At 38.7% G+C, this 20,806-nt stretch overlaps 1 protein-coding gene across 1 annotated transcript in view; it reads right to left on the bottom strand.

The window, feature by feature from the left end:
• Window positions 1-20,806, bottom strand: part of LOC136883396 (uncharacterized) — a 211,088-nt gene that overhangs the window by 85,091 nt on the left and 105,191 nt on the right. Inside the window, exons 3-4 of the mRNA XM_068229590.1 lie at window positions 19,436-20,126; window positions 3,428-4,005 (exon numbers count right to left, since the gene is read on the bottom strand). Coding sequence (XP_068085691.1) covers window positions 3,428-4,005; window positions 19,436-20,126 — 1,269 coding nt within the window. The remainder of the gene's footprint in view (window positions 1-3,427; window positions 4,006-19,435; window positions 20,127-20,806) is intronic.

The raw sequence follows: 20,806 nt of genomic DNA, 5'->3' as shown, positions 1-20,806 counted from the left end.
TGGAGTATACGCCAGCTTTGTTCCCATAATACATTACCTCTTGTTTTAATAGTACGGTATCAAATCAGATTCCATTATGAACAATAAAGGATGTAGCAGTAGTGACTGTGATAACATTGTGGGCAACAGCTTTAAGGAAACCCCTAGAACTTGGAGAATCAGCGATGCATCGTGACTGAAATGATGTTCTCTCGTGAGCACCCAATAACAATAAATCTGAGAATATGGCAGAGCTATGACGTAATAGACAAGAAATTGAAGGAAGATGGCCTGCAGATTATCTAAAAAGTTGCTGGACCAGAAGATTCATTTGGATACCGAATCCAAATTCCTAAGCCAAAATTCAATGACTTACAACTTCTCAAGAGATTCTGCAGTGAATCCGTCCAGAAATTCTATGACGAGTTACCCGCGTGAAATACTGCAGAAGATGGGTTTGGTGTTTATTGAACAGTAACATCTTGAAGAAACGCCTTTTCACTGTGTTGTGTGCATTTCCAATAATGTTGTGGACCTTTATATTAATTCGTACTATGGAAATCGATCGTTCTTTCATCCCAAAGAATGTAGTAAGCAGAATAATGTGACTATTGTAATCGCAGGAAACTATGGTAAATATTCGTTTGTACATCGGGGAATCGATGATTGCAATGCATTACCTGCAGCTGTCCTAGAGCCTTTTCCCAAAAATGTAAGATTCTTCAAGAATAGGCGGCATTCTGTAAAATATGTGCAAATTTGTAAGTTATGGTGTTATATTTTAATGCAAGGCTCAACCCACTTTCAATTGTAGTATTAAGGCATCTGAATTGTTAAAGGTATGTGTGAATCGGTATATGAACGTGTTGTATTTACAATGCTAAGATAATAGCTAGTATTTGTAGCGCACAATCTACTGTTAAGTCATTGTCTTTTTGAAATACTTAAGGTACTTGTGAATTTGTATATGACGGTCATGTAATATTAAGCTAGTTGAAGCTCAACCTATAGTATTGTAAGCCGTGATGTTAAGCACTGGGAATACATAAGTTGTGTGTGTGAAATTGTATATGATGATGTTGGATTTAGAATGTTTAACTAGTAGTGTTTCTTGTAATATTTTCTTTCGATAGAATTCTTTGTTGTACGCGTGTTGTTATTGTTGTTGAGTAATTATGTTTTAACTTTACTTTATTATCACACTACTGTAAAGTGATCATTGCAACGGCTGTATTTTCCAATTGCGATGTATTTGTTAATAATAATAATAACTTCATAACACTATACACCAAGTGTTGAATATAACCTTAACAGAAAGTAATTTGTATAATCCTCAGAAATGTGTGTGTCCAATTCCAAGATTCCATAATGCATAGTTTTGTTTAAAGGGAGTTTACAATCTGTTTATTAAATAACTCGTTTGTTAGAAAATTTGACTTTGATCGTTTTTCCCTGGACCTTTCAAATGGAAATCTAAGGAAAATGAGACATATATATTTAATAATATGGAAAACACACTGCCCTTATTGGATGATCCAGTAACTACGGAGGAATATTATAGGCAAAGAAAAAGGAAAAGAGGGATCATCAGGTGCTATTAGTGGATAAATTACGAATTTTGGAATGAAATAGGTATGAACAATCATATGCTGGGAATTATAACATAAATATTTAACATAATTTTTGTTGGTAGGAATTTCCCAACATTTTGGCAAAAAAAAGCGTGAAATGTCACATACACAAAATGAAGGAAGAGAAATCTAACACAAATGATTTTAGAGACATAAATCTATTTGTCACACTCAGCAAGATTTATTAATTATATTTATATCATAACACTGTTAACCTAAACTGCTAATATCATAAGCAAAGATATGTTTGAACTTGGACAACCACTATTCAATTCAAGAGACAAGTATAGGAAGAAAATAGACATAGGCACTATGATATATCCCATTTGTAATAAATAACAATAATCAGAATTACATGTTCCTACACTACAATGATAATAGGATTATGCAGTACAAGTAGATATTTACATTATGCTTCCGTAGACAAAGGTGCTTGATTTCCAAAGAAATTGTAGGGTCCAATGCAGATTTACATTAAGACCACAGTTTAGAAAAATGACTTTTTGAACGATGTTTGCAAAGCGTGTTCAGTGGGAAACTGCTGGTGTTCTAATTTCATATCTTAAGCTCCCACAAGTTCGTGTCTGAACCATTGACAAATTGTGATATGTCAGCATTTTCAATACAAGAAGTAAACAAGTCAAATTTACCAATCAACAAATGTAGGTAAAGTACAATGGATTCAATTTTAAGGTTGATAATTCCAATAACGAATTCGCCCAGCCTCATGTTTAAAAGAGTATGTTAGAGTGCCTGAAACTGCACGTCAGCTATCCTTCAAAGATCGACTTTTTTAAATTCATGCTGTCTGTCATTAGATAATTACACTCCATTGTTGAAATCATCTGTACCAGTAATCTGTTGCCAAACGTTACTGCAATCTTGGACATATAGGACTTCAAAAATACATTTACATACAAGGGAAGAGTAAGCCAAAATTGCACCAAAGGCTATCCTAAGCAGGAACTCTTCGGGTTTTATAGAACAATTTCACCTCCATCATTAAACTCTGAAGATGATAATGAGAAATATGGGTGAATGAAACTTGAGATGCATTACCCAATTCAATTGACCACTATTGCTTGATGGCACTTTTGAAAATAATTTATTAAAATTATTAAATATCCTAATCCAAAGATAAAAGCAAACACGTCCAAAATCATACGGTTTAAAATAAACCGTGCAGCACAAATGATAAGTTTCTTTTTATTGCGTTGTCTATCTTCTACCTGTATTTTCGTTTTGTTAATGCAATGTGATTGCAGAAATAAAAAGTTGCAGAGTGTGTTAAGCATGTTTCTTATTTCCTGAAACATGTGGGGAATGGACGTAACCCTCATCTTGCATTGGAACCTCCAATTAGTAAATATAAACATGAAAGCATACTTTATTTTATATGGTGGAGAATAAAACCGTTCGCATTTGAAACCACACACCAGGAATGCTCAGCATGGGGATGCCACAACCCGCTCTACAGCAGCGATAACACAGGCACCTAGGAGTTAATCCAGCAACTTGTCCGTCTGCGGAGTTAAGTGGTTATGTATAGCTATGCATAACTTCCAGGCGTTCTAAATGGCAACACGAACAGATTTTTTCCCCACCAGATACAATCGTATACAATAAATTTCAGTAGCAATGAAAGAGTAGAGCGAACATGAAGATGGTAGTACTGGAGAGTAGTTGGACCCCTGCGGCCTCCTTCTAGAGGACTGCCCACGGTCTTCAGGGACGTAGGCCCTGATCCTTAATGATGATATCCTCCAAGACTGCCGTGTTCCAGACCATGACCTGCATGAACGAAACTGTTTCCGTACCCATGGCCTTTATAGCTGAGACCTCCATGAACTCCAGATTCTCCATAGCCTCCTACGAAGTCGTGTCCCTTTACGTACACTGGATGTGGTACCTTTACTACTACTGGTTTGGGGATTGGGATTAGCTTGGGGATGTAAACTGGGTGTAGCTGTTTTACCAGGACTTTGACCGGAACCTTGACAGGGTAAAGTACTTTCTTCTCAATCGGGTAAGGTACAAGCTTCTCAACATGTACTGCGATTGGCTTAGGTACAATAACTGGCTTTTCTACTTTGAAAAATACGGGAACCGGGAAAGAAATAGGGACATGTTTCTCTACAGTGAAAGGCACCTTGATTTCTTTAGTGACAGTAATGGCCTTGACCTGGCTGTCATGGCCTTCTAGACCATAGCCTCCATCGTTACCATGACTACCTCCGAAGCCATGGCCTCCCCCTTGCTCCAAACCGTGTCCAATTCCATATCCAGATATTCCTCCAGACTCCAGTTCGTGAATACCTCTCTTCATTGTCTTGGGGTCCTTCTTCTTATCTGCTTCGGCTGAACACAGCACTGCCCCAGCAACAAAGAGCACCACCTGGTGGAATAATTTGACACGCATATCAGAAAACAGCTTTGTTGAAAAAAAATGTTCCTCCCTCCACAGGGTAATATACAGGACCTCACTTTACAGACCTCCTGTTGAAGGAGGTGATATTTATCTCCAATTAGTGATCAGTTTTCACAATAGTCTAAAGTATTTATGTAAGACTAGTGGGCCCGCACTGCTCCGCAACATTCGTTATAAATAGGTGAGAAAATTCGTCTTGATATGTCTGTCGTACTCCTATTATTTTGTTTCTCCCCTTTTAAATAGTTTTGTGAACATTTAATACCGGTACTTAATAAGTGAATCATTAGTAATGTATAAAGCCCTGATTTTTATGCAGTAATAGGTTAGATTGCAAACTAATTTGCTTAGTAGGAAGTGTCGGCCACTCGCTCTGCCATAGCGTAGTAAGAGTAACATAAATTACAGGGGTTTTGTTGGATCTTACCCCTAATATCCATGCAATCCCCATAGCACAACGGTTGTGAAGGTAGACTATACTTGCAACTCGCTTCAGTAAGTTTGCATTCTAACCTATTACTGCATAAAAATCCGGGCTCTAGTAATGTAGTTTATAAGACTTCTTTGCAAACAATTTTCACTATCATTCGACCATTCAGGCCATTCAAGCCATACCTATTATATTGGAAGACGAGAGGAAATGAAGATCAAAAAGAATGAAGAAATACTGGGCACTAAGAAAAGAATAACGTACAGGGAAATGATTGATTCAATGTATCCCAAAGAGGGTGAAACGAAAGCAGAAGTAAACTTGTCAGTATAGTAAAATATTTGTAGTTAAAATAGTATCTATATATTAAAAGAGTTTACTAAAAACAGCTCTGTCCTGTCCGCCCAGCCGTTCTAGTAGGCTGATGTGCTTCATTCTTTTTTATTCTATCCGAAATATAGTGTATAAACACCGCATTAAAATAATCGTATAGTACGACATTGCTTATTGCGACATATCATATAAAACGGCGTACTTTTTTTATCACATTTTCCGAGAAATGTATCGACTATAACGTTCAAATTTGATTTTTGTCTGTTACGTGTTTGAGTATTGCTGACAACAGTATATACTGTATGTTGGGTATTCAGCGCGAAGGCTGATTTGATCCTTCACAGCTGTCAATCGGCCATTCTGCGGGATATTGGCGGAATATCGTTCGAGGTTATAACTTTCCCCGAATAGCTTAAGTAATATCACCATAAGTCATCTTCTTATCCCTTTATCTAAGAATCCCTGCACCTAAGTTTCTCCTCTGTTACCGCTTTCTTATATCCGTAACTCATACATCATAATATATTGAGGAGCATTTGATTTTTCATTTCATCCAATTGGTATTTACATATTTGTCCTATCCGGCTGTCCTCAGTTATAATTCTATTTTCTATTAATTTCAACTTTCTCAACTGTATTAATTTCTTCCTTAATTACTACGTATTTATGCGAGTGCTAATCACGAAACCTGGACACCCTTTCCTTTGAGGAAAAATTCCAAGCTACTCAAATGTATAAATTTTCGCCCCGGAATATATCGAAGTATGGATGCAATTTTAATGACGGTGCAGACCTTCGTTTCGGGATAATTGGTGACTAAACGGTAAGTCGTATCACAAAACAGAAAGCAAAATCGCCTTTCAGTTGGAGAGATCTACAACAATGGTCCTATGCTAGGGAAATGAAGAGTGAGGTTGCTTTCCTCACCGAATCAGAATTTGCTATTACACATCAGTCCGTCAAGCCCACTGAAATGTATGCACCAACCGACCCTGTGAGTGATATTTTCACACCATTCATAACAGAGACTGGCTGCATAAGGAATGGTATTAATAGCATCGCACATGCCTCGGTCACTTTCATATTGTCAAGCCCAACAATGGGACTGAGACAGGTCAATGAAAGTAACAAATTTTTCTAGCCCATACCAGAAGACATAGTGTGCACTGTAAACACTAAATCTCACCAGCAAAGGCATACTGACAACAACGTAAAGCTTATTTTTAAACCCTTGTTTTCAATAGATTGTAGATTTTTAAGAAATGTCTGTGAAGGTGCCGCAAAAGAATGGGGAAGTGATTAATTTTGAAGAAAAGTACAAATACTATGGTGACTACAAAATGGAGAAACAGACGTGAGCGTCACTAAGGAAGTGGGTGTAACGCACTCAACGACCTCTACAATTTGGAAGGACAGAGAGAACATCTCATTTATCAGCCAAGACCGTATGTGACATTAATGATCAATTTATATTGTTGCTATTTTTTTCCTCACTTACTACTTCATATCATTTGCTTACATGTTATTCCTGTGCGTACTTTGTAAACATAAGAAGAAGAATTACGCTCAGTTCTAGTCTACAAATACAATATGGCAAATCTGTTGCGTGCACTGAACCCCCATCTACTCCAGCGCTGCTAGGGTAAAGAACTTTGTATTTTCTCGTTATTCCTTAGAACGCTTTTTATAATGTTTAAAAAATTGCGAACATCTAAGCCAAGCCAAGTACAATTGTCTCGACAGTCCGCCCGCACTACCGCAGTTCAGCTTCTCCAGCGAGCTGGGTTTCCTTGCCGGTGCGGTAGAGAGCTACTCCCAGCGAAATTTAAGGCCGCTTGGGTGACGCATGCACTTGAAGTTTCCTCGAGGCGGAGCTGTGCTCCCTCAACCGACAGTAATTTACGGCGACAGCACAGCTAGCTTAGGTAAGGGGTGTTAGTTTTAATACTTGGCACTCGAAGTCTTCAGCGCCACACACTAGAGACTGCAAGAAAAATAGCAACATCTTAACAATATAGCCATTGTCAGTGTATGAAATCAATTGTAATATAGAAAAATATATTTCAGTCTTGGGTTTCGGCATGTATACAGTTTTTCGACCAATTTATTGATGGCACGTGCAGAATATGTGTTCCGATAGCCGCAGAAAAAAATTATTTTGCCCAGCATGTACATAGAGTTATGCGCGAATAGTTGTCTGTGATTGTGGTATATAGTGAATCTTTGTAGTGTTCCTCTTGGATTATAGGTGAAGGTTTCGCGATCTCTGTGGCATTCTTCATGAATATAACGTGTGTTATACGTCGTGATAAATATTTCCCCTCGTTTGTCGTTGATGCACAGGTGTGTGACAAGCGGTAGAAAAGGAAGAGACATTAATTAATTTCAAGAGATTCAGTACAGATTTTGCCTTTTGAATAGACGAATCGTCCGGCTCCTTAGCTGATCAACATAGTGGCTCTAGCTTCACAGGGTCCCGGGATTGATTCCCGGGTGAGTCGGAGATTTTAACCTTCAATGGCTAATTCCTCTGGCTTGGAGACTGGGTATTTGTTATGTTCTCAATACCACTAAAATTTATACACCACACACAACACTATCCTCCACTACAATAACACGCAGTTTCCTATATATGGCACATGCCACCCAACTTTCTTGGAGGGTCTGCCTCACAAGGGCTGCACCAGACTAGCAATAACCACACGAAATCGAAATGCAATGCGGAATAAATGATTAGTGACAGAAATAACCACTTGAATAAAAAGATCACCATTTTGAAACCTCTCACTGAACGTGCTGGCTACATATTCACGGATAAATGCATTTGATCTCACTGTTGGCAAAACTCTGGTTTCCCATTTGCACAACAGGCTTATGTCATTTCCGTAAGATCTTTATAAAGCCACAAGGTTTGCGTCAAAGATTTCCCTAATTTAATCACCCTTAAATGCCCAACACTTCAGCCAGGAGACAGACCATAGCCACAAAACATCAGGTGAACGACTGATAGACTACATACATTGCTTTGGTTGGTAGACCTTGAGATTAAGTTCAGGAGAGAGTGTAGGCCGTTTATAGTTTTCAGTTTTAAAAGTAATTAGAAAGTACGTCAGTCTTTTAAATCTCACTTCAACATTTAAATATAAAATGAAAATTATCATTTTGTATCTATTATGTATTACTAGACTCCGGATTTTAGGCAACAATAGTTTATAATGCAAACTAATTTGGTTATAAGGATGTGTAGTCTAGCCCGTTATTCCGTTAAGTAGCAAGTTTAACATAAATTCTATTGGTTCTGATGGGCCTTACCCCTAAAGTTTATGCTAGACTCATAACATAACCGTTGTGCAGCATAGGCTATACATGTTACCCGCTTCAATGAGAGTGAATTCTAACCCATTACTGTCTAAAAACTTTGAGTGTGTTTATTATATTTATCTAATTTTATTCACTCTTCTACCCTTTTCATTGAAATGAAACATTAAAATCAGTCCTACGAAACACATTTTATTTTTTCCCTTCACAGTCACATTGGACTTATCTAGTTGTCAACATTTGTGTTACCATTTCTATTTCCCAACATTGGATGTTAGTGATCTTTCGGCGTTAGGTCAGTTAAAACCTGTTATCACAGAAAAGACTAGCATACTCTCTACTTCTACTTATTTTTCAGCCCAACTTCATGCCTTGTTCTCATACAAATGTCGCTTTCCTATGCCAATACATTCCAAAAACCTGCTGCACTTCTGCTAATTAGTTGTGAATGTCTACAAAAGTTTGTACTCACCAAGAACTTCATGTTGTAAGTAGACAAACCTCTGCACTGACTGAGGACTGAACTAAGATCTTCTCTTTTATAATAAACCAGATACTTTCTCGTTTTTCCACTTCAGTGCGGATCACTCGACGATCTGCCATAATATTCAGTTCCAGGAATTTTTAAAATCATAACGTAATTGTGCTGTAAATAATAGGTGCCTTTAATTGCATACATTCTCAAGATATTATGTTATATTTATTACTATTATTATACGTATTTTCATTGACATTTAATACAGTAAAGCTGAATGTCCACGCTTTCGTTCCGGTTTAGACCGACTGAAAAAGCTGTTGGCAACTTTCTCGCATTCTGCATTGGGGCATTTATCTAATTTTATTCACTCTTCTACCTCCCGTAGGGAGTAATTCCGACACTCGAGTATCATCTAAAACCAATAGTACATTGCAGGTACAGTACACACGCATATTATTTTGTTGTTAGTGGTTCCTTGATTGGCGTACTAATGCACCGAAGGTTTTCAGTGATGTTAGGATGGGAAAGGGGTAGGATTGCGATGTTGATAGCCGCGGTCTTATTTTTTCAGGTATAAGCCAAGCATTTCTCTGGTGTGAAAATGGTAAACCATAGAAAACCATCTTTAGCGTTGCTGACACTGGGATTCAAACGCATCATCTCCCGAATTCAACCTCACAGCCACGCGAGCCTAACCGCCCGGCCAACATGCTCAGTTAGTACACACAATTTTATTATTATTATTATTATTATTATTATTATTATTATTATTATTATTAGTAGTAGTAGTAGTAGTAGTAGTAGTAGTAGTAGTATATCATTCTGTTTTATCCGGCTCCATGACTTTGGTCACAGGGTCCCCGGTTCGATTCCCGGCATGGCCGGGAATTTTAACGATAATTCATTAATTTTGCTGACACGGGGGCTAGGTGTTTGTGTCGTCTTCATCATTATTTCATCATCACGAAGCGCAGGTCGCCTACGGGAGTCAAATCAAAAGATCTGTCTCTGGCGAGCCGAACCTCTCCTCGGATATTCCCGGCACTAAAAGCAATACGTCATTTCATTTTTTCATTCTCTCTTTTCTTACATTTTGAAGGGATCGAGGTCTATTCCTAGACATTCAGCATCTCGGCGTTCGAATTCTCCGCCCCCCATGCAAGCTTTAATCGTACGAAATATTCTACTGCAATTTCTGGCAGGTGATCTGCTTTCATTTGGACTGCCCCTAACACCAGGCGGCTCGGAGTGCCGTACTTTCTACTTATAAATGTCCCGCATGCACAAATGATGAATGGGATGTCTACTAACTGATTTTCACAGAGGCACTTCTGCAAGCAGGCAGGTTACGTCAGAATAGGAACATGTTCCTCAGCGCTACCCTTCTAATGCAACCCCTTGCATTACTAACCTCGTTTACGACCGCACAGTACTAGGCTGGTGTATGTACTAGTGTACAGCAGCACTACATTTGCTGTCAGAATGTCGGCAAAAGCTAGAGTGTTCAGAAACGACGAATACACAGACGTCGTATTAATCTGTGAAGAATCTGGTGAGAATGCAGCCGAAACTCCAAACGAATGTCTGCCTCCTACACACGTATTTCACCGAACAGTATTAGTTTTTGTTTCATACAAACAACTCTTTTTATATACTGCAATGTCTACACGTGTATAAATTAATAAGTTATTACATTTTTTTCCGCACCTTTGGCGTATTTACAAATGCATCCTGTTATGGAACGTGTGCAGTACAACGACTGCTATTTGTTTCATAACGTGCACAATACAGCAGGTTGTACAACTCTTTAGAAAACAAGTGACTAGGCAACCCATGCAACCCCACTAGTGCATTGTAAGTAGGAAGAACGGCGCTGGCGAGCCACCTGGTATATTTAGCGTTATAGAAGAAATTAAACACTGACAATGGACATAACACACGAAGTTATTAGTTGGGACAGGTTCGAACAACATCCCTGTCCAGGACGTCTGTGCTTACACTATTCACTGCTACTTTTGAGACCTCAACTGAACTTTATTCATATACTAATGCCATTTCATTTGATTTCTCCTTGTAGTTTAGCATTCTTGATAATGAAATGTCCTGATTCAGTTGTTCAACACTTATATAGTTATACATCGAATATCCCTGCATAAGTGTTGTATTTATTTATTGCTAACAAACGTGGTGTACGCAAATTACTACCTTACTGTTTATATATACTCGTTCCGAGTCGTAGAAATCCTTTGCAGCAGTTCACTGACGTATTTCGTCATATTCACCGCCTGTATGATCGCTCTTGCTGGTTATCTAGAAGCAAAAACATTCTAGAAAACGCGTGGTAGCACAAATAGAATGGAATGTTCGAATGAACAAGAACAGAACAGCAATAATCATATTTCAGCCGTATATTAACCTCGCAGCTATTAATAATTATTATGCTCAATGTAATGACCGTAGTGCTGTGAGAACTTGAAGTTTGCAATGTATAGACCTTTCGTCAGATCATTTGTGACTCTCTTATGACAATTCCAGAATACTCCTTCGTGAATCTTCATTTCATGTTCAAACTTTCATTATCCACTAGAAATAGGTCACTTCGTCTCTTAAAGTGTTTTATGGTAAGAATATTTCCAGCCTCCACAAGCTTCAAATGGTCTGTTTTCTATGTTTAAAAAATATTGTGGAAACCACTGGCGTTGTTTCCATTCTTTCAATGTGTGCTTAATGGAAAGGTCGGATATATTTATCACTATTATATTACTGTAGACTATAAAATAAAATGATCACTCGTTCTTTTTTTTGTCGCTCGCTGCTATACAACGCTTATACAAGGGTCCTTGTCTGTAAAAAAGCAATTCAGTGAATATAATAGATGTATATGCAGGAGGTTTATACACGCTTTATTAGTAACAAATTCCATATCAACGGTGTATAACCCTAGAACTGGCAACTGTCGAATATTAAACACTTTGGTCCCTGCTGTGGTGGTACTGTCGAATATTCGACATGTTCGTATTACTTCTCGTAATTTCCCCATTCTTCGACAGATGGCATGACGGTCTACTTTTTGTCGCAAGGTCTGTCTAGGGAGGTCAAGTCACGAATGCTACTTATGGAGCCGCCATATTGGGTCTTTAAGCGAGCGTAACCAAAGGCAAGTGTATTCGAATTTAGAGGATTTCCGTATCGTCCATTGAAATAAAAACAAAATACCAACTGTTTTTCATAAAAAATTTAATTGGGCATCTACTGGTCATGTATATATAACTGTATATACATTCACAGCTATTTGAATAGGAAGATAATTAACAGAGCCTGAAATTCTTTTTTGAGAAACAAGAATCAACAGAAAAGCTCATGTTCTTCTCTTTTACTTCCTTACAACTTGGTCTTACTGTGTTTCTTATTAATATCATCTGTCAAATACGTAATTTTATTGACAGAAACATAGAAATCTGTACAGTACCTGTGTCATATTATGATTACCGGTACATGAAATACTGAACTTGAAGTACTGTACTTAAAGTACTAAACGACGGTTGTAATAAATTACCTTCAGCGTTTTCTTTATTAAGAAAGTAATTTCCAATACCTACTGCGTTTCTAAAAGGTTACCCCAGTATGTTGACAAACACTGAATGCCTCTTGAGTCGAGTGCATTAAGGTATGTATGGTAACTGTTGTTATCCATTCATGTGGTATTTCTTTGGGTTCTAAGGCAAAAATATTCTGCACATATGCAACAATAGTGATGTTCTTAGCCACTCTTAACTAGTTTATTGATAACCCATGCAGCTATATAGTACAAAGTGGTGGTGGTGGTTATTGTTTTAAGGGGAACTACAACTGGACAACCATCCTCTATAAATACTAATCAGAAGAAAACAAATGGAAGGGGACCAACACTTCGAAAAATGAAGGTATCGGCAAAAGAAAGATCAAGGCCACGAAGTGCGTGGAAATGAAAAACTTCCTAGGCCTCGAATGCACTAATGCCGTCGCAGTCGGAAAAGAACAAGTGTTGACCAGGGGAGGTCGGATGGGCTAGAATAGTGAAAGCCATGTCAAGACTCAGCTAAGGGCCTCGTAGTCACAACCCAAAACAGATTTCCCCCCGTGGGTGGGGCAATAGAACAACACCCACGGTCTCCCCTGCCTGTCATAAGAGGCGACTGAAAGGGGCGTCAGGCGCTCCTAACCAGGGAGCGTAGGTTGTCGACCACGGGGCTCTTAGCTGAGTCCTAATATTCATGCATATAATAATAATAATAATAATAATAATAATAATAATAATAATAATAATAATAATAATAATAATAATAATAATAATAATAATAATAATAATAATGGTTAAGAAAATTAAAGCCATTGCTAGACACGATTCCATAAGAAATAGAAATTCAGTCGCTATTAAGTTGAGTTAAACTAGGTTAGGCAATTTTAGGGATTGCATTAGGATAGTATGTTAGGCTACGGTACATTAAATTACAGTAGTTGGTTAGTGCGAGTGAAGTGAGTGTTGTGATCTGTAAGTATTTGTCCAGTCATATAATGTACTCTATAGAGCATTTAAGATGAATGAAATTTAGGTGTAAATAATAACTACAGTACAGTATAAGACTGCTATTATCAATAAAATTGTTGTAATGATGGCCAGCTGGACATAAATTGTTGGTTTGAAGTGATAGGCTTATTCTTTGTTGTGATTATAATTGGTAAATAAACAGGAACAAGCATTTCAAATATCTGTGAAACATTTCTACGTTGCATGTAGGGTTAGAATGATACTGTCTATAGTTTACATGAAATGGAGTGGAATGAAATGGCGTTTACCTTTTAGTGCCAGGAGCGTCTGAGGACAAGTTTGGCTCGCCAAGTGCAGATCTTTTGATCTGACTCCCGTAGGCGACCTGCGCGTCGTGATGAGGATGAAATGATGAAGACGACACATACACCCAGCCCCGTGCCAGCGACATTGACCAATTATGGTTAAAATTTCTGAACCTGCCGGGAATCGAGACTGGGACCCCCTATGACCAAAGGCCAGCACACTAACCATTTAGCCATGGAGCCGGACACATGAAAAGGAAATTTTCATAAACATCAATACTACTATTACACACTTCCTGTTACTTTCCTTGCTTGTTTGGAAAGACAATTCTCTTTCTTTGGGAGGTTTTCTATTATATGTCAAAGATGTAGGTGGATTAGGGACGTTGAAAATTGTTGGGATGGAATTCCACTTGAGTAGTTTCCGTCCATCTGCCCTCTTTAGTTCAAATTGCGATTCTTCAAAATGATGCTAGAAGAAAATACATAATAAGACCTATAAATATAAAACATCGTTCATATAAATTGTAGGTTGACATTTGTCACGCCTACAGTTTTGTACCCACTGAGCTCTTCTTTGCTTATCTCTTGGGAAGCGAAACACTCTAATTCCGTCAGTTGTCTTATTTTGACAATTTGTTGCGGCGCAGTATCCCATTTTCCTTCAAAATACAAGTAATAACTCTCATCATTACATCGCGCACGCCCACATAATAACGGTATTTGAGACCCAATATGGCCGCCATCGCAAAGGATTGTGGTAGCGTGACCAGACCTCCCTAGACAGACCTTCTTTGTCATTCTCGATGTCCGCAACAGCCTCCAGCTCAGGTTCATTCATATTTAAAACCTCTTTGGGCGCAATTTTTCACAGAAATAAGTGAGCGCAGTTTTTCGACCATCTGTTTCGTTTCTGTAGTGTTTGTAAACAAACCTCGACTGGCTCTGCTTTGCTATTCTATTTCATTGTATTTCGTAGTTTTCCGTTAGGTGCAAATTATTTACGTATATTTTTAGTACAGTGTGTGTATTAATTTGGCATTTTCACTTCAATGCGGAAAATTAGAAAAGAAGTAGCACGAAATTTGTTGCAAGATGAAAGTGACGGATATGACATTGATGTTATTGAGAATTAACCGACAGATTAAGAGACAGATTGGGATGTTTATCAGTTATTTTTTCGCATCAAATATTGGAAAGTGAAATTGATGACGAGCCTGCCATAAAGCAACCAACCTATCTTAACAACATGGTCTAACATCACGCCTCCAAGTGATTGCATGCCAATAAATTTTCCCTAATATTTTCAAGAATATACTTCTCAGAGTAATGAAACTTTTATTGCATTACAGATACATTATTGACAATCTGTATATCTCAGTTTGAATTTTGCTTATATATGAGCAAAATTCTTATTATTTTTTAAATGTAGGAATTTCACTTTTTGAACAGACTGTACAGTTTTCTTGTCAAAATATTTATGAAATTTCTTGCGACTGTGGCAACCCTTTATGTATTACCTTTACGTAGATATAGAACACTTGGTATATTTATTTCGTATCTTGCGGATATTTTGTATTTTATTAAGACAAATATGGCTGCTACCACATGATTTAATATTGCCAGTTCTAGGAATAAACCTGGTATAAAAGTTGTACATCGTTTATTAGTAAGACTAGACACGAAATGTACTAGAAAGTGTAATGAGAGAGACGAATCATTCTTCACCGTAAACAAACAGAATTTTTTGGACATTTTAAACTCTGAATCTAAATATGATGAATGTAACATGAGATCGCAAGATATGCCCCATTAGTAATACATTTTTCAAGGTAGGGGTTATTGTATCAGTACAGATAGTGAGCGCTACCTCACCATTGTTTCATCTTGTCACTCACGCCTGTGTCCTGATGTTTTGGTTTTAATAAGTTAGAATACAAACCTTCTGAAGCGAATAACAAGTATACACTACCGCGGACAACAGTTCTGCTATAAGATGTGCATAATCATCAGGGGCACGGCCTATTATAACCCCTAGAAGTTATGTTACTCTCGCAACATTAAAGAAGAGTGGACCAGGAGTCACTTCCTACTTGTAAATTAGTTTTTATTCTAACACTTTACTGCCTAAACATACTGACTCTGAAGATGTCCGCCTCCGCGGTGTAGTGATTATTGTAGTTCGATTCCCGGCTCTGACACGAAATTTGAAAAGTGTTACGAGGACTGAAAATTTTTTTTTTTTTTTTTTGTAGATTTATTGATCAAGTAAATTACAGATTTTTTAATGTTACATCTTCAAAGAAATACTGTAATTCTGGTACGGACTGGATTGTCTTTTTACAAATGCTGTTTACGTGTTACATGTTAGACACACCTAAGAAGTGATACAAACTAGTTTCACAGAGTATTCTAGACAAAGACATTACTGTACTGTGTTCAAATTTCTCTCTATTGAGGTTTTAGAGTCCGTAATGTATCCGAAATTCCTGTGGCACTTTCGTAATTCCTGTAACAAAACCAATAAAGACGTCAACAACAAAGTACTACTTATCACAAATCACTTAGATAATGTCCACACACGTCGTTGACTCGGGGAGCAACAAACTTCCATCTTGTTCGCTTCAGGTATGCACCGTAAAGTTCCTTGTCCAGCTGTCCATCAGTAGTCAGTATAAAATGGATAGTGTGTCCAATTATCCATAGTGAAGAATTGTGCTTTGTCCTTGGGGTAAGGAGGTAATCTGGTCTTATGAATTGGTCATCTCTATTGATTGTGAAGTTCAGTTGGTGAAGAAACACTTTGGCTTGCATATACACCGGTCTGACCCTCATACAAGTGGTCAGTCTGTGAAGTATTGAGTCATGTTGAGTACAATATGAGCAGGAGTCCGAATCAGTCATTCGTATTCGATATAGCCGTTCTTTTGTGGGTACAATGTCATGGACTACCATATACCATGTAGATCGCACTTTAGCAGGGAGATGAGGGGCACTAATGTTTTTCCAAAGTTGTTTAAAGTCGGTGTTTGAAGGCACTTGTTGAAATAAACGCATAAGTGGTGTAGGTGTTAGACGAAATAAAGCAGTATAAACCCGACGTGTTAATTGTACTTCTGATACGAACTTGGCTTCCGTCAAATAGCACCATTCTTGCAAATAAATTCGGAGATACTTCAGGGCAGACGGGACAATCCGAAGATCAGGTGGATTGCGCAAGTCCGTCACAGTAGACCAGTGTTTCAGCCAAGCAGATGAGAAGCTCCGTTGGTTCATTTCTATTTTTCTTCCACGACTCAAGAAGAGGGCTTGACATTTAATGATGACGTTTACCAACCCAAGTCCACCAGCTGTTGGTGGAAGACACAAGGTAGTTATTGGTACTCGGAAGATATTGCCACGCCATATGTACCAGGAACTAGCACATATTATCTGTCTAGCAAACGTTGCAGGCAGTGGTAGTACTTGTGCAAGATACCAGCATTGTGATAGAAGGTATGTGTGGACAGTCCAGATCCTTTGGATTAGAGAGAGGTCTCGGCAGTAGAGTTCTTTTGCATAGACTTTTATCTTGTTGACAACAGGTCCCCAGTTTTGTTGATTCATGTCACTGGTCTTTCGAGTGTAATGTATTCCAAGTATCTTGTGTGATTCTACCGTTTGTAGCGGTGGGAGTTGAGGTAATGATGCCCAGTCTCCTAGCGGAATCACTTTCGATTTACGATAGTTAATAGACAACCCAGATACTGCACTGAACTGTGCGAGAGCATTTCGCATGTGGAGTATATCGTTATCCGATGATAATATTACACTGACGTCATCCGCGTAAGCAGCTACCGCGAGCTTTGCACTTCCTTGTGTTATTCCTCCTATTTCTTTATGCAGCTTGCAAATGAGAGGATTTATGGCCAAGGTAAACAGCACCATCGAAGCCGGACATCCTTGTTTTACTGACCTCTTAATGGGAATGGTTTTAGTGTGAAAGCCATTAATTTGCAAAATCGCAGATACGTTTGTGTATAGGCACTGAATGTAAGAGATAAATGTGGGACTAAGACCATGCCACTTTAAGCAGTTTAGCAGATACTGATGATTCACACTGTCAAACGCACGCTGGTAGTCTAAGGACACTAGTAAGCTCTGTGAATGAGTGCGTTCCGTGGACGCCACGTAATCACGCAGCGAACAGGTAACATCAAAAATTGTTCGTCCAGGCACTCCACAGTGTTGTGCAGGGTGAATGATGGAGGATAATAATGGTCGTAATCTGTTGACGAGAATTCTGGCTAATATTTTGTAGTCGTAAGTAAGGAGGGTAATTGGGCGATAGTCATTGACAGTGATAGCTGTAGAGAACTTCTTTATCAGTACAACAATCCCTCGACGATGTGATTCACAGAGTTGTTTCCTCTGTAACACAGTGTTCAGGACGCAGGTGAGGTCTTCTCCAATTATCGGCCAGCAGGTAGAGTAGAATTCCTGAGGTATTCCATCAATCCCAGGTGTTCTTGAGCTCTTCCCTTGTCGTATCGCTTTTAAAACCTCTTCCTTGGTTATGGGTCCTTCAAGGCTTGAGTTATCCTCTTCTCTGAGCGGTGGAGGCTTACAGTCAGCAAAAAAATTAATTTCATTGTCGTGGGTGGGCTCGGCATCAAACAGTTGTCGATAAAAGGAATCGAAAGCCTTACTTATAGTCGGTTGTGTTATGTACTCTTGTCCTTCTGGGTCCTGAACTTTCAATATGAGAGATGATCTGCGGCGCTTGAAGTCCTTCATTAAATGATAAAGATTGATCCGTTCATTTTCGATTGGTTCGTTGACCCGACTGCGTATTTTGAGTCCCTGCAGTCGTTTGTGATATATAGAAAGTATTTTTGCTTTATAGCGGCTGATTTTACTTCTTCTCTCTGGTGATGGCTGGTAGTTTTCTTGTAAGTCATAAATACACCTAAAATAAAGGTTTATTAGACGTTCTTCGTCTTGATAAAGTTCGTAAGATTTTCGCTTAAAGAAATACTTTATTTGCGGCTTTACATACCGATCCCACCAATCAGCACAATCTTGATATCTAATCTTTCTTTTACTCCATTCTGACCAAAGCAATTTCAGCTCTTCAAGGATACTAGAATTTTGAAGACAGGTTACATTCATCTTCCAGTAAGAGCGTCCTCTAGGTATAAAATTTATATTTAATCTTATACGTAGGATAACAGCTTCATGATCAGAAAATGTGACTGGTACTACTTCTACACGACTTATGTCATTAGCTAAATTTTGAGGAACATAAAATCGATCCAGTCTTGCTGCTGAATTTGAAGAAAAGAAAGTAAATCCTGGGGTATTATGTTTTAGCACCCAAGGATCACACATTTGGAGATTTGTAACTAAAGTCTGTAAGCTGCTCCTCGGCTTAAAGGGACCTGTACAATCTACTGCACGCAGTACACAGTTAAAATCACCCCCCATCACATAATGCGTAGGCAAGGAGCGAAGTAAATATGTTAAGTCCGACTGGAAGAATTCGTTCCTTTCCTGGCGTTTATTACTCCCAGATGGTGCATAAACATTGTAAAACAGGTAATCTTGAAATCTGCCACTCATTCCACGACCAGAGGGAAGCTTCTCTATGGATTGCAGTTCAATACCTGACTTAGTAAGGATAGCAGTACCTAGGTTATCACTACCAGTATTTACATAGGCATTATAGTTTAATACCGAAGAAAAATCATTGATGGAGACCTCCTGGAGCATTACAAGATCTATATCATGACACTGTAGAAATTTCAGCAGAGCATGCATTTTAGTTGGGGATGAATTATTGTTGAAGTTGACTGTCCCCACTGTTAGTGTGAGGGTCATGACACTACAACAGAGAGAAAAATAGAATGCAGTCCACATATTGATATTCTGTCAAACTATTTCTTCGTAGTCGGGGGAGGTAATCCTTGCTTACTCGTTCCTGTCTTATACGGATGGTTTCGTTGTTTACTAGCTAACTTGCTTACTTTTTGCTGACCGGGGTTACATTTTGTTACATCAAGCGATATTTCTGCTACTGGGTCCTCACTCCGCAATACTTCCTCCTCCAGGTCCATCTGACTGTTCCACGATCCGAGAGTGGGAGGATGTTGTTCAGTGATCACAGACCTATCCATATCAGACGAAGATAATGTACTTTCCGGAGGGCGCTGGCTCTCAGTTTCAGACCTTGTCAAAGGTTGAAGAGTGATGGGCATTGTATCAAGATGTTGGTCTTCCTGTCTCAGCGTGTTTGTGATCGCGTTATTTTCTTCTATGATTCTTTTATCTGATACGTGCATGTCCCTGATATCTAATGTTTCTTCTACTGATACGGTATCTGAGTCTGTACTGTCATTTGAAGATAATGGAAATTGGTTCCCTGCAGGTGCGTTAGCTATATCCTGTGAATCGGCTGTTAACACTAGTGTGTTTACTATGTCCATATGTTCTAACTTATTGTCATGACTTGAGCCAGGTGTTGTAGGGTTGACGTTGCTATCTGTGCTACTTTCCACTGCACCGTTCGCTACCCTGCTCTGCACGGACGTTGGTTTGTTTACATCCGTGAGAGCGGGTTCTCTATCTGACCGCGCACTGTCAAATGAGGGAGGTTTGAATAGGTCGCTCAATGTTAAGCGTGATCTAGATGCCGTCGATGGTTTGCTGTTAGTAAATCTAGTGGGACAATTAGTCCGAATATGAGAACAACTTCCACATGAAAAACAATGTTGCTCCTGTCCGGGATAGGTTACATATGCCTCATAACCCGCTACATTGAGGGTTGAAGGAATAGGCTTTTCAATTGACATCTGAACTACCCTTATTCCTGTATCGACTTGATAGCGGTATCTGTTTGACCACTTCTCGTTTTCTATCTGTTGTACCTTGCCATAATTCTGCAATACGTACTGTACCCGCTCGTTTGGTACTTCCGGCGGTATATTCATTAAGCGTACAGTGATAAGTTCTATTTCACCGGGCATGATTGTAACTGTTACTGAATCGCCATTCATTAATGTAAGAGAATTTGTACCTCTCAAGGAATGTAAGTACTTCTGGTAGCTTCTGTCATTATTAAATTTGAGATAGGCTGCATTCTGTTTTCCAACTAGTTGAATTGTTTGTAGTTCATCATCACATACCTTTAGAACGTCTTCTATCCACTGGTGAATTTCGTGGGCTGTTGGTCTTTGTTGCTCCTTGCCAAATACAACTTTCAGGGTGTTTTGCCGTGTAATTTTGGATGCCATGTTTCCTAACTGTTCAATAACTACAACTTCAAATGAACAAACACTCACACTACCGTCCTCGTCAAGTTAGCAGGGCCCGGCCAGACAACCTGCTTGGCCGGCTGT

The sequence above is a fragment of the Anabrus simplex genome, chromosome 11 (assembly GCF_040414725.1).
Source record: "Anabrus simplex isolate iqAnaSimp1 chromosome 11, ASM4041472v1, whole genome shotgun sequence".
NCBI classification, from domain to species: Eukaryota; Metazoa; Arthropoda; class Insecta; order Orthoptera; family Tettigoniidae; genus Anabrus; species Anabrus simplex.
This window is presented reverse-complemented; position numbering and strand designations above follow the sequence as displayed.